This window comes from Cetorhinus maximus, chromosome 8 (assembly GCF_964194155.1).
Source record: "Cetorhinus maximus chromosome 8, sCetMax3.hap1.1, whole genome shotgun sequence".
In the NCBI taxonomy this organism is placed as follows: domain Eukaryota; kingdom Metazoa; phylum Chordata; class Chondrichthyes; order Lamniformes; family Cetorhinidae; genus Cetorhinus; species Cetorhinus maximus.
In genome coordinates this window covers 2,530,758-2,544,971 of record NC_135886.1, presented here as the reverse complement: position 1 = coordinate 2,544,971, position 14,214 = coordinate 2,530,758, and the positions used below count along the sequence as shown (strand labels likewise).

The 14,214-nt window shown below is 41.1% G+C and overlaps 1 protein-coding gene across 1 annotated transcript in view; it reads right to left on the bottom strand.

The window, feature by feature from the left end:
- The window catches only part of LOC144683361 (G1/S-specific cyclin-D2-like), a 44,729-nt gene extending 31,740 nt beyond the window's left edge, over positions 1 to 12,989 (bottom strand). Inside the window, exons 1-2 of the mRNA XM_078546304.1 lie at positions 12,603 to 12,989; positions 10,935 to 11,150 (exon numbers count right to left, since the gene is read on the bottom strand). Of these exons, the coding sequence (XP_078402430.1) occupies positions 10,935 to 11,150; positions 12,603 to 12,800 (414 nt within the window). The 5' untranslated portion in view covers positions 12,801 to 12,989. The remainder of the gene's footprint in view (positions 1 to 10,934; positions 11,151 to 12,602) is intronic.
- Positions 12,990 to 14,214: the final 1,225 nt, after the last annotated feature.

The following is a 14,214-nucleotide window of genomic DNA, read 5'->3' as shown; positions in this document are numbered from 1 at the left end:
AACGAGGAAGAATTGTTAGTGAAGTCTACAAGTTACAATTAGAATAAATTTAATGATGCCCAGGTTATTAGGGGTGACAGAGGCAAAATGGCAGGAACAATCACACAAAAGGCCAATTAACTAGTTCCTTCTTGAAGTCAATTGGTGAAGTGATGAAGCAACCCAGTGTATGAAGTATATTCCTCTGGTCAGCTAAAAGACTTCCAAAAACGTTGACATGCTAATAATTGTTTGCAGATATTCATAAAAGAACAAAGGTGTTACACGAGTTTCACTCTGTAGCACTGGGAGATCAACAATGACCAAGTTAGTCCAGAGGTTACTTTCATATTCAAAATATCCCAAGACTCTAGAAAGTCAAATGTGCCAAAACTAGACAGCTGACATGGCCGTCAATAACAACTTGTATTTACATAACTCCTTTAACATAGGAAAACATCCCAAGGTGCTTCACAGACATTTACTCATGCATAAACTGATGCTGAGCCAAAGAAGATATGAGGATCATTAAAAAGGTAAGTTTAAGGAGAGTCTTAATGGAAGAGCGAGGGGGAGAGGTTTCGAGTGCCACCAGAGCTTCGGGTTTCTCTGCTGAAGGCACGATATAGCCAGCAACAATTCTTTCACTGGACCAGCAGCACTAGCATTTCTAAATGCATTCTGACTGTACAAAGTATTAATTGTGATGTACTTTCATTTTTGTTGGGCAGATGGATGAGTCAGGCTATCAGATCTTCCCCATTAAGCTTCTTGTGAACAAATGCAACTTTAAAAAGCACAAAAAACACACTTTGGTATTCAAAAAGCTGAAATGGCATTGTTATCCTCTCATTATCATGTGGTAGTTTTCCTAGGTGCTAAATGTTCACACAGGAAGAGTCCTTTCTTTACATGCTTTATCAGCAAACTGATCTCAGCAGCCTGCAAATAGCTTGCAAAGCCCAACATCAGCACCAACATACAGCTATGTATATTTAAAAACAAAATAACCTGACATCCAGTCAGGAAACAAGGACATGCCTTGATATAGAATGCTATCTTGACAAAAGTACTGTGAAACTCTGTGCCTGTTGCACCAGTGTAAGTCAAACCTCCTGCAGGCTGAATGATAAAAAGGTTTGCACCAGTATACAATCATCCTCCCCAAGTTACTAAAAGCTGCTTCAAGATGCAATTTACACACTAAATGTTGTGTATATATTTGCTTGCTCTTTCAGTTGTCTACAAGCAACCAGACACTTACAAAACCCCTGGCAGTTGAGACCCATGGCATAGATTGTACATCCATTAAAATGCTGGAAGCTACATTTTTTTTTCCAAAAAAAGTTATTCCAGGTTTCTTTCTCTCCCTGTCATTTTACTAACAGCCACACCTGCTTAGCAACATTGCCAAACTGGACTATTAGCTTAATTGGTCCGTAGTGAGTGCAGTAAATAATGACATGCTTCTGCACGTAAGCGTTTTTCTTTTTTTAAGTCTTGAAATGGAAATCATCCTAGGGATTTACAAATTAAAGTCTGCAGTTTGATACACAATTTGTAATTTTATTTATGGCATTTGCACTGCTGACATCTTCCACTAGTTGTGCATCTAGTCCCCCATAATTTCTGATCTAGATAATCTTCTCCATCCAATACTACTTCTTGCACCACTGTTTAATGATCAGCTGCATCCACCTGTTTCTCCTATGATCCATGAGCACCATCTGTCTGCTTTTTGTGAATCTCACCCATATCGTCAATATTGCTATGTCTTTTTCCCTGTGGTGTCTCAGCTTCTTCATCTTGAAATGTCTTCAAACCTTCAACACTCTGCACGGTCAGGACAGCTCGTCTGCTATCCAGCCTAGGGTGAGCCGTAACCACCTCCAGTTAAGTTTAAAAGACTGAAGCTAGCATTTTTGACCCCTGCCACAATACCTGTACTCTCACCAGTGACTATTCCTCCTACTCTAACACCTAAAACAGACACAAAAACAGAAAATGCTGGAAAAACTCAGCAGGTCTGGCAGCCTCTGTGGGGAGAGAAACAGAGTTAATGTTTCGAGTTCATATGACTCTTCTTCACAGCTAAAGAGAAGTAGAAATGTTATTATTCATTATCCTATCTTACCATTAACACCTTCTGCTATCTGACCTTTATGTCACCGCAAGCACCTTCTTTGGTCTTTAACACTACCATTAACACTCCCTGTGTCTTGTGTCCTTGACATCTTTGTCAATCTCTCCTTCGCTGTTACCCATCCCTGACCTTCTATCTCGTTCCACCAGCTCCACCCCCACTTAAACAGTAAAGAATTCATCATATTTCTCTTTAGCTCTGAAGAGGAGTCATATGGAACATTAGCTCTGTTTCTCTTTCCACAGATGCTGCCAGACCTGCTGAGTTTTTCCAGCATTTTCTGTTTTTGCTTCAGATTTCCAGCATCTGCAGTATTTTGCTTTGACCTAAAACAGACAATTTGATTATTTATTTCTGCTGTTTGTGGGATGTTTGCAAATTAGCTGCAGCATTTCTTACAATAGTGACAACACTTCAAAAATACTTTATTGGCTATAAAGCACTTTGGGGTCTTCTGAAAGGTGCTATATAAATGCAACTTTGTTATTTCTCCCTGGTTACTGTCATAGGCTGAATGAGAATGTTTGCAATCTCAATGCCCTGGTTGAGCTCATGGCGAGCTTAAAATCTCTTATCCTCCCAATTACAAAATTATTGACTTTCATCTCAAAACAGCACCTACCTCCACCCCTACCTGAATCCACATGCACTAAAACAGATTGCTGCTTCTATTAACTCGAAACAAGATTACTCCAATGCTCTCCTGCCGTGCTACAGCATCTAAAAATGCCAGCTCATCTAAAGCTCCGCTGCCTGTATCCTGTCCCACACCAAGTCATCGTCACTGCTCACACTCATGCTCAGGCCTACATTGAGAGATTGGGAGCCAATGTCTCAAATTTAAAACCCCTCCCATCACTGCTTATAGCCCCAAGACCTAAACTCAGGCCACCTGTATATCCCTCACATCCTTGTGACCCACTACTGGTAGCCATGCCACCAACTACCTTAGCACCACTTTACGGAACTCCTTCCACTTTCCTATTGGCCCTAAAAACCATCCATTGCAGAAGTTTATGGTGATCTCACCTAATATCTGCTTCTTTGACTCAGCATCTGCGTTCTTTATGCCTCTGAAAACACCATAAATTGTTTCTTCTGCATCAAGGACTATAATTTAATGCAAGTTGTTCTCTCTTTGCATTTTTGTGGTCACTTCTCCTCTATCTGACACGGCCATGTCACAACCACCTGTCAACGTGCATGCCTTTCCCTGTTGCCTATTCCACTCTCTGGCCTCAAGTCTCCCTCCAACTCCCTACCCCCTTCTCATTTGTCCCATTTTTGATCTCTCTCGTCCTACGTCTGTCAAGTCTTCCTCTCTCCCTTATGTACCCCACTTGTATCTCACTCTTCCCCTTTATAGTTCTATCTTTCAATTCTCTACATGTTCCTGTTTTTGTTGCCCTGGGAGGCCAAGAGAGACATTAAAGGAACATGGCTTTTGCAGAAGCTCAGGGTCTGAAAGGACAACGGAGCCAAAAGCTTTTGATGGAGAACATCAGTGGTCAGAGGTGGAGCTGCGAAGGCCAGTGAGGCCAAGGTTTGGGATCAGGATGGGGCAGAAGATGAGAAAATAAGATGCAGGCAAGTCAGGAAACAAAATAATATTTACAGGACAAAAAAGTAGGCAGATAGGTTTAGAAATCTAGGCAGCCAACCAGGATAGGCTTAAGTTTGATGTTTGGATGGGTTTTGGGTGTGGGGGGGCGGGGGGGATGGCTAGGTGTTCACATTGCAGAATTGTTGCATTTTATTCAAAGTTGCTTAATTCAAATTTTTGCACTAAAATGGCCATATTTAAGTTGCTTGATTAATATCGTTTTTTTTTAAAAAAGCACAAAAAATTTTTTAAATCAATGAACTAAATGTTTACATAATCAGTTTCTATTGTAAATGCTGACCATAAGTTACTTAAAATCATGAAATTAGAGAAAGTGTGCAACATTTTAATATACTAGTCGATTTTCCATTGCGTTGCCCATGGCAAGATGGAGAATGTGCAATTCGTATGTCCAATGTCTTTGTGCTGCTGTTTCTCAGTTCCACCTTTTCTGCACATCTCTCTTTCCTAGCCCCCTTTTTGCTTCTCTCTCTCTCTGTCTCATTTTGTTCTGTTTTTAAAAAAAATTCTTATTTCCATTCAGGTAGGTGGTATAGCAAGGTGTGATATTGAATGGAGCCAACGACTGAAGCCTGCAATTGGCCTGGTGGTTGCAAGGAAAATGGGGCCTTGAGCACCTCCCTGTCCTACTTCATTTATCCCCACCCATCTTGTTTACATTAGGTTTCCCGGCCCTTCATGTCTCTACTATCTCATCCCCTTCTTTCCAACCCATTTAAACTCCATCTCTTCAGCTTTGTCATTTTGAGTGGGTATTTCACTCTCACACCTTGCTCCAATGTCACTACAGCATTAACGCCCCCATCTATTGACTCCCCTCCCACTCACTCTCTCAAATGCACCAGAATGCCACTGAACCTCAGTTTCCATACTCGGCTCCTCACCTCCATTTGCCATCTATCTATTTCCCTTAAAAAGTAATTGTTTTGTTCAAAGTCCAACTTACGTTTTTTAAAGCAAAGAGCCAAAATACAAGGAGGCAAGAAATTACCGGTCTGCCTTTCTTTGTCCAGCGATTTCGACCTACATGTTTTCTTTCACCTGCCCCCTTGTTCTGGTTTTGCCCTTTAACTCCTCCCATTCTACTTCCTTATAAACATCGTTCCTAGTGCCACCCCACTTCCTCCCATTTGAACTACCTATTCAGCCCATCTATCTTACTCTAGGGTAGCAAGAGATTGAGAAAGACTGAAGAGTCAGAAACCCCTAGCTATCAGCCAATTTGCGCCTCCCTTCCCTCCTTAATGTTTTCAAAGAGGCTTAGCTTGCTTTCAAAATACAATTAAAAAAAAAAAATCAAATTAGAACGAGGAAAGAAAATGGCTGTCTGCTTTTCTCTTTTTGTGCCTTGGTCTTGCTTACCAGCTTCTCTCAATAGTGTTAAGAGATTAGAATCGCTGATCAGCCATGGTCTCATTGAATGGTGGAACAGACAAGAGGCTAAACAGCCACTCCTGTCGCTATGCATCTCAGATACAAATCCATTAGCTTTGACCTTTTCTAACTGCCAACAAAATACAGGCGAGGGAATTAAAAGGCTTAAAAATTCGCTTTTCCTTGGATAAATTAAGTAACATTACACGAGTAACTCATTCTCTCCTCACTGCCCTCTTTCATTCATTTACCTCTCTTACATACGGCCTCTCTCATTAGAGAGAGAAAAAGTTTTACCTCACTAAAGCTTTTGAAATTTGTCCTTTTTCGCCCCCCCCCCCAAAACTTCCAAAACAATTTGAACAGAAAATGTTAGAAAAGGAAAACAAAATTATTTAACTAATTGAATACTGGAGCATTCTGAGAATAAGGTGCACTGAAGATGCACAATAGCCTGCACAATCCATTCTAGTTCACAGCATTACAGCTCTGGACAAAAATATTATCTCAAACCCTGGCGATTGGGAGAGACAAAAAAAAGAAAGACACAAAAGACAATTCAATGGATGAGTTTAATCATATTGTTCTGAAATGTGTATTTTTTAAAATCGTGGTTTAATCTTTATTTTGGGCATTAGAAATGTCAGTTACTGAAAAATGGCAGGTAAAGAGAGTTTTCACAAAGTATTGAGAGAATTGTGTCAACTCAGTGACCAGTTTTCAAAGTGACAGGTTTACATGAGCAATTTTCATTATAAGCGTGGACATAGAACTGAAAGTGAAGAAAGTTGACAAAAAAGGTGTCTAAAACTTGACAATAGAAAGTCAGGTGGTTCAGACAGGAAGAGTACACAGTTGCTAGTATTGAATATATTATGGAGATATCATGCTGATTTTCAGCCACCCTTTCCCACCAGTTATTACCGTACTAAGAAACCAATGAGCACTGACCATTAACTTATTGAAAATAGTACACCAATAAAGTTTGAATGGATGGTCCTTACATTGCAAGAATGTGGAGAAAATATTAGGCAACAGTTATAAGGTCACAGCTGCAGAAAATAATTAAGTTTATATTAATCCTCAGCTCTACAAATATAGTCACTTATTGAAAGTAAACTCACTAGTAATAAATTAGACAGGAAAATGAACATGCATTTATGGTCAGTTTCTGAACACCCTGATGTCCCAAACGTTTTGCAACTATTTAAGTGTTTTTAAGTGTAGCTAATTTCCACACAGCAAGGTCCCTACGGACAATGAGTTAAATGAATAGATAATCTGTTTTAATGATATTGGAACTTACTGCTTAGAAGGGCAGTAGAAGCAGAAACTTCAATAATATCATAATAAAACTGGATGGGGACTGGAGAGAAATAAACTTGCAGTGCTAGAAGGGTAGAGTGGGGGAATAGAAATGGCCGATTGCTCTACAGAGAGCGGGCATGGACTCAATGGGCAGAACATGCTGGTTAGAACACCAGGAGAACACCATGGGTCTTCTCAGACTATGTCCATGGGATAATTTATAGCCACGTAGCCTTGATCTGATCCAAAAGTCATACATCAGGACTACACTGAAGTGCTTAGATGATGGGCTCAAGTCTTTGGAATGTACCCTGAATACACATCTTTCCAAATTTGAGGCAAAATTGCGAACGAGTCAAAACTGACAGCATCATGAGAATATGTTAAATATTTTGTCACAGGAATTTGATTCTTTATAAAAAGTATAGCTGGAAGTGAAATTCCCGTGTTCATTCATTTTAAATCTGCAGCAAGATAAACCCATCAAGTCCATTCTATTCAGAGTCCACATAAAATTATTCCACCCCACACTTCATACCCATACCATTTCATAACCCTGGAGTTTTGTAAAACTAATTTCCCTCTCCCATCTTTTCAGAGATCTGAAATGAAGAGACAGTATCCAAAGATGACAGTAACTTGATGGCAGATGGTACCTTCTCTTAACCATTAGTTGTCTCTATTGTCATTCATAAGCAACTCAGTTCTAAACAGAATAGAAACAGGCCATTTGGCCCAACTGGTGCATGCTAGTGTTTATGCTCTGCACATTCCTCCCATCACCCCTCTTCATCTAACCCTATCAGCATAACCCTCTATTCCTTTCTCCCTCATATCTTATCTAACTTCCCCTTAAATGCATCTGCTATTCGCCTTAACTATTCATGATAGCAAGTTCCCCTTTCTCGTCATTCTCAAGTTTCTTCTGAATACTCCTACTGGATATATTATTGACTATCTTGTAATTATAGCCCCTGGTCTTGGTCTCTCTCCCAACATCATCTCTCAATGTCAAGTTGACATGACATGATAAGTTGAATTGGGGGGGAAAACAGTGTACCGATGTGGTGGCCAATGGGCGTACACGATTATACTACCTCAGAAAACTAAAATCCTTGAGTAGATCCTACAATTATGAAATTCTTCTATATGGCTGCAGCTGAGAGTGCTATCCTTTTTGGATGCTTTGCCTGTTGTTGCTGTCCTTGGAAAGCGAACTCTTTAAAGGTGCAGAGATCGCTGAACCAGGCAGGAAGTTTATTTGATGAGCAGAGCTTTCTTGACAAAATCTGCTCTCAAAGAATTTTGACAAAAGTAGCGCGTCATGGACAATGAGAATCACCGCTCCATCTCAGTATTACTGCTGGCTGCGTTCAGGGCCAAGTCAATAATCCCTCAAATGCAGGACAAATTGGTTCCTGAACTTGTTTGTGCCCTTCTCTAAGAACTTTTAACAGGAGTTCGAAGTACGGGTGAGGTTATGCGCTCTGGGAGGGACTCACTGACTGATTATTTTAATGTTTTGGAATAGGTTTTAATACATATTTTAATTCAAATTAGATCACTGTGATGGGATAATTTTCTTTCTTTATCATTCGTTTATAGTTTTTTAACGAGCGGGCAATGTAGCTGAAATGAATTTCCATGTGGGCAATAAAGTGAATAGAATTGAATCTACACGTACCCTATCAAATTCTGTCATAAATTTAAGAGTTCTATGAGATATCCCCTTAGCCTTCTCTTTTCTAGAAAAGAGCCCCAACTTGTTCAATGTTTCCTCATAGCAATAACCTCTAAATTCTGGTAACCATCCTCGTTAATATTCTTTGCAGCTTCTCCAGTGCCTCCATATCCTTTTAGTAATATGCAGGCAAGTGGCAAAACTTCACAATTTAAAATATAAATTCAGTAACAACAGGTACATACTAGAGTGTGACAGCATGAGAGCTCATGCCTACAGTTCCCAACGCAGAGAGCTCTTCAGAATTTGCACAGTCATTGAGGAAATTGCTTTCTCAAAAGGAAAAGAAAAATATCAGTTGTGAGAAAGGTCGGCGTGGTCTTGCACACCCATTAACAGCTGGCTGCAAAGTGATATTGGCAGAACTCTGGGAAAGGAGTGCTGCTCAGAGACGCAAATGAAGTCAGAAAAATTGTATCAAAAAATCATATCAGAAAATTATTTGTGCAGCCAGAGGTGAGAACATATCTCAGGCTCCCCAGTGAAGTATTGGAAACAATCCAATCCAGTATCCTGAGAAACAGTGAAGGCACCGATGAACGGGAATGAAAATGGAGACTGCGATTCCTAACCTAGTTGCTCCGAATGGGAATTAATGCTTGGCCATTCCGTGTGGATGGGAATGGGAAAGGTGAACCAAACACTTCCATTCACCATAAAGAAACTGACATTCCTTTCTCAAGGTGAATCGTGTCAAGAGCAGCTTGTCCCCTGAATTCACCACATTTGCAAGTTAACACCTGTCATAAAGATCCTGGATACTAAGAGCAGTAAATAAAAAAGGATGAAAATTAGGGAATTCTTGGGATCAACATATTTCACACTGTCACTGGATTGTGATGAGGAATGGGTGGACAAATGAGCCCAACTAACTCATCCTGTATGACTCTGCACCACATCCTGCTGAGAAGTTACCACTTATTTAGTAGAGGGCTGCTAGCCTGGTTAATATGGACAATTATTGGATCGATGTTGTTGATTTACACCAATTCAAAACTTTTCAGACACTTCTCCACAATGAGCCATTCTGTACATCCATACTGCGCACACAAACAATGCAAGTAATAATATATCTGCTACATTCAACGAGAGAACTAAAGCATGTGACAACTGGAAATCCTTTTAAACATGATCATTAAATAATACTGCACTGCAAGTGTTTCCACGATAATCTCACAGCTCACTAGAGAGCATAAGTACCAGGGCAAAGGTATAACGCAGTAATAAATAGAGGCAGGCCCTGTCTTTCCTGGTAATTATTAATTACCAGAGAAACAGAATCCTACATTTTTGTTTTGCTCTCAGACAAAAGTTCTGTATTACAGATCCGGGATATTATGAGCAGTAAATGGAAGCAGATAAAAAGGACAGAGTTAGTGAGCACCATCCAAATTTGACAATGTGCAGAATCGTGATAGGAGCCCAAGGAAAGAATTTGCCATGCAAATGGCCACATAACCACTAGTCACTTTTCTCTTACACAGGATCCAGCACCATATCTTGGTGTTGCCAAGCTCTACATTAACACTTGAAGCTCTGTATGTGTGCAACTAACTGCAATCGTGAGTTATTTGGTATCGTAATGGTTGAAGAAATAGGATTTCACCTAATTATGAGACTCACAGCTGACATCTGTTATAGCATCCAGCAGTTCACATTTCTTCCTTGCTCCTAATCCTAAAATCGGTTTAACTGGTGCGAGCAGCAAGGCTAGTGAAAAATTATTGAAGCATTTATAACAAATGTTCCAAAGTAAAATGACTGCACGCCTTGCAGTGTCAGGGGAATAGCTATGGTATTAATGCAAAAAAAAAAATAAGTGTGACTCTAAAGGGAAACAAAAAGAAAAATGGTAACAGCCTTCCACCTCTGCAGGATGCTCGATGAGAAAACTACATCCCTGTGGTCCAGCTGACCCAGTTATTGTAATAGTGTGCTGTACACAGCCAGATGCAGCAGGCTTTCTACCCTGAAGGATCACAAAGGTGTGGGGTGGAGCTTGATGACTTAAAAGCATGCTACCACATGATGGCTTTTTTAAAATTGAAATATATTCTTGTGAGCCTTGGATACTCCAGAAGGACATTCTAATGGCCCTTACCTCTAATTAGTAAGGGCCCAAACCAAAATTTAAGCCCAGAGGCAGATTTGCAGGCACGCCACCTTTGATCAGCTCAAAGTTCACACTGCTTAACATATCTAAAACAATTTTCACTTATTATATTAAATTGTTACAAGTTATAAAGTGGTTGTAAAATATAAAAATGCAGTCCAAAATCCAATGCATATTACACCACCCATATTCCGTAACTTTTGTTGCTCCGATTGCATGGATCATATTTCACTGAAGGACAAACCAGAAAGGACTATTAATTGTAAAATTATTATAGTTGTGCTTTACTTGAAAGCACTTAAGAGACAAGCAAGGAAGGGCTTTGCACATTTGCACCAGAGGGCGCCAGACGCTTAGTCATGAGTGTCAGTCTGGACTGAATTCTGATCAATAACTGTAACCATGGCCAGCACAAAATGATTCAATTTACAGGGTCCCTTATTTAGTGTCATAGACGTTCCGCCTTGGACAAGGTTTCCTGGATAAGCACCTGAACATAAAAAGTTTTTTTTTAAAAAAAAGTGTTAAATCGAGTTACAAAATAATCTTATCTTTGACTAGTCTTTCCCAGAGAGGCTCTGCAATAGATTTTTTAAAAAAAACAAAGTACAAAACAAAACGTGTCAAATTGCTGAAATATTGGTGAATTTACCAGGAGGTCTTCTGGGGTGATTGAATTGTCTGTGTAAATGCAGAGTTTCTCAGCTGTCAGGGGGATCGTCTCTTTCAGTTTTGATGCTAAGAACATGCAGACTGCCCCTAGCAGCTGGAGGTGACATTTTCTAGTGGGAACCGAAGATAAAAATCTATCCAGATAATTCATAGCCAACAGAAAGACTTCCTCTTCGCATTTCTGCTCTTCGCACACCTAGAATGGGGGCAAAAACGACGAAAAGTCGGGTCATCAGCCAAAACATCCATCTGACTTGCAAAGCCAAAAATCTTTTCAATCGTCTGCATTTTTCAAAGCACTGGAAATTTAACCAAGAGCCCCAGCAATTTGCAAAACAAGTCAAAAACACAAACCCCTTTTCCGACCTATCCCACACGCCAAAATATCTGCCCAAAATTCGCTTTTTTTTTTGGGTGTGTGTGTGTGTGTGTGTGCAAGATTCCACATTTCTGGGCAACAGCCGCCTTCAGCCCCTGACGGCTGCAGATTTTCTAAAAAAAATATTAAAATTAAATTAAATAAAAAAAAAAATATCGCGTGGCTGCCAGCAGAGTTACCTTTTGTTCGGAGTAAAGTTTCAAAAAATCGTGAAAATTAGACAGTCGCGCCGCCAGCGACGATTTTCACATGTAAATAAACAAGAAATCCTGAAGTTTGCTTGGGGTCAGGACCCGACAACAAACGCTTTCGCTGGACGGAGCAAATTGAAGGTATAAAGTGCGAGAAATTTTGGGTGGTCTCTAACGCGCTGTCTGCACCAACCATTCGAGAGCCCAGAAGTTTAAGATACGGCGGACTCTGGGCTTTAAAAGGACAACTTGTGGGACCGCCAGACAACAAAAGGCAACATCTTTAAAAAAAAAACACCCGTGAATCATGTCACAGCGGCCGAATCCCCTGCGAATAAAACCCAAGCGACATTTGATGGACCCAGCAGAGAAACGCAAGAAAAAGTTTTTTTTTTGGAAGTCGAGTCAACATGGCGACAGCATGTTGTTTATCAGCCATCATCATCAGTCCTTCATCCAAATTTTGGAAAAAAATATTTTTTTACCAATTCACTACGACTCTGGCATTCGATTCTCACAAGTTCTCTGCGCTTTGGGGGGGGGGGGTGGGTGCAGAGAGGGAGGGAGGGAGGGGAGGGGAAGGGAAAGGGGGGATAAAAAAAAAAGCTGGTTAAACTTGCACGCACTTGGGGTACAGAAAAAAAAAAGCGACGCCTTTTCCAATCTGCTTTTCCAAGAAGCAACATTTTTAAATAACTTTTTTTTAAAAAAAAAATAAAATAAAATAAAATTGAAGTAAGGTGACACCGGCAGAGATTCCCACCCCGAATACTTGGGCAAAAGCCCCTGGAGATCACTGCCCTATTGAGTCAGTGCTGCAATTCTCCTTTTTATTTTACCCCCCACCCCCCTCCTCCCTCCTCCTCAACAACAACCCCAACCCCCCCCCCAACACCCCCCCCAACACCCCCCTCCTCCCCAACAACAACCCCAACCTCCCCCCTCCTCCCCAACACCCCCCTCCTCCCCAACAACCCCAACACCCCCCCCCAACACCCCCCTCCTCCCCAACAACAACCCCAACCCCCCCAACACCCCCCCCCACACCCCAAATTTTTTTTTCTCTCTCTCTCTTTACCTCTAGCATCCAAAATGCAACCATTTTTCTCATGTAGGGTTCGATTTCTTTCTGGACACATTTGAAATAAGAAGTCCTCGGAATGTATCTGTCCTCGGTGTGCAGCAGGTTTTGCAGGACTCGGTGGTCAGAGAGGAGGGTAGGGTCCGGGAAGGCTCGCTGGATTTTGGGGGCATCTTCCACGCAGAGGAGCTCCATGTCTGTCTGCCTGTCTGTGTGTGTCTGTCTGTCTGTGTATGTGTGTGTGTGTGTGTGTTGGTGATATGACTCTGCTGGCGAATGAGCTCCGTCTGCCTCTGCAGCACTGGGGCTCCCTCTGTGTGCGCGACAGGAACCCGAGCGGCGCCTGCGCGGGAACCCTGTTCGATTGATTGATACTCCGGCTGTGTATCCAGCGCGCAGCCGTCACCCTGAGCAACCTGACGTTCCATCACGCGGCTCCCGCCCAATCCCCGCCCAGATCTCCCCCCTCCCCTCCCCTCCCCTTGCCTGCCTCCTGTTTCCACCTCCCCTCCCCGGGACTGACATCACAATCAGCGCTCAGCGCCCCAGCCAATCAGCTCGCCGCTGACGTCACCGCCAGGGCCAGACCGGGCAGGAACTGAAGCACGTGCAATTGGTGGATGGATGGATGGAGGGAGGGAGGGAGGTGAGGTGAAGAGAAGCGTGGGATAGGCTTCATTCACTTGAATCGGACGCTTGATTAATTGCTGTACATTTGAATTCATAGTCGTAATTTCCCAGTTAGATTTCAGGTTTTTCGTTGCAAATATTTTATTGAGTCAATAATTTCCCCACTATTGCCCCAGTAAATCTTTCTGACAGTACATGTGTCATAGACACAATTTTGAAATCTGCATGGAACAACATTGAGCCACTTACATGAAAAATGTAGCCCCGATATTTTTTGGCTTGGCTTCGAGCCGTACTTTTGTTTTACAAAATTAATTGCTCCAGTAATGATATATGTGACATTTTTAATTGTCAACGTTTTCATAGGAGCACAGGGTGGGTGGCAAGGGTTATTACTCAATCCATACCTTTGCTCGTGAAGAGTGCAAATTGCATCTTTTATACAATAGTTACTCTGGCAAAGCAAAACAAATACTTTTTGTACAGTTACAGAAATGATGAACCCCTTTTGCTATTACTGTGCAGACTGAGAATTAATTATTTTGGGGGGAATTCCTACATGCTTATTATACATGTTCCAAGATAGTTAAATTACCATCATGTGTAATTCTAAGAAAGTATATACTGAATAAAAGAAACCACATTGTCACAAAGTTTGACTTGTCTTCCCGAAGACAGCTCAGAAAAGTCTCGTTTGATCCACTTACTGTCCAGCCTTAATTGTTAACAGCATAGAAATAAATATCACACACTCATAACGTATTTAAGTATTTGAGGCAGTTGCAAACATTGGGAGAAAGTTCCAGTCTCTACCAACAATAAGCACAAAATATACTGTATGCATATTACAGTAAGTTTTGCAGCAACACAACAATATTTTGTGAGAAATGTAAGAATGTAAATACACCGAAAATTTTGTACTGTTTTATTATAAAGTGGTGTTATGAGGAGTTTCCATTTCTGTTTTTACTAAGAATCT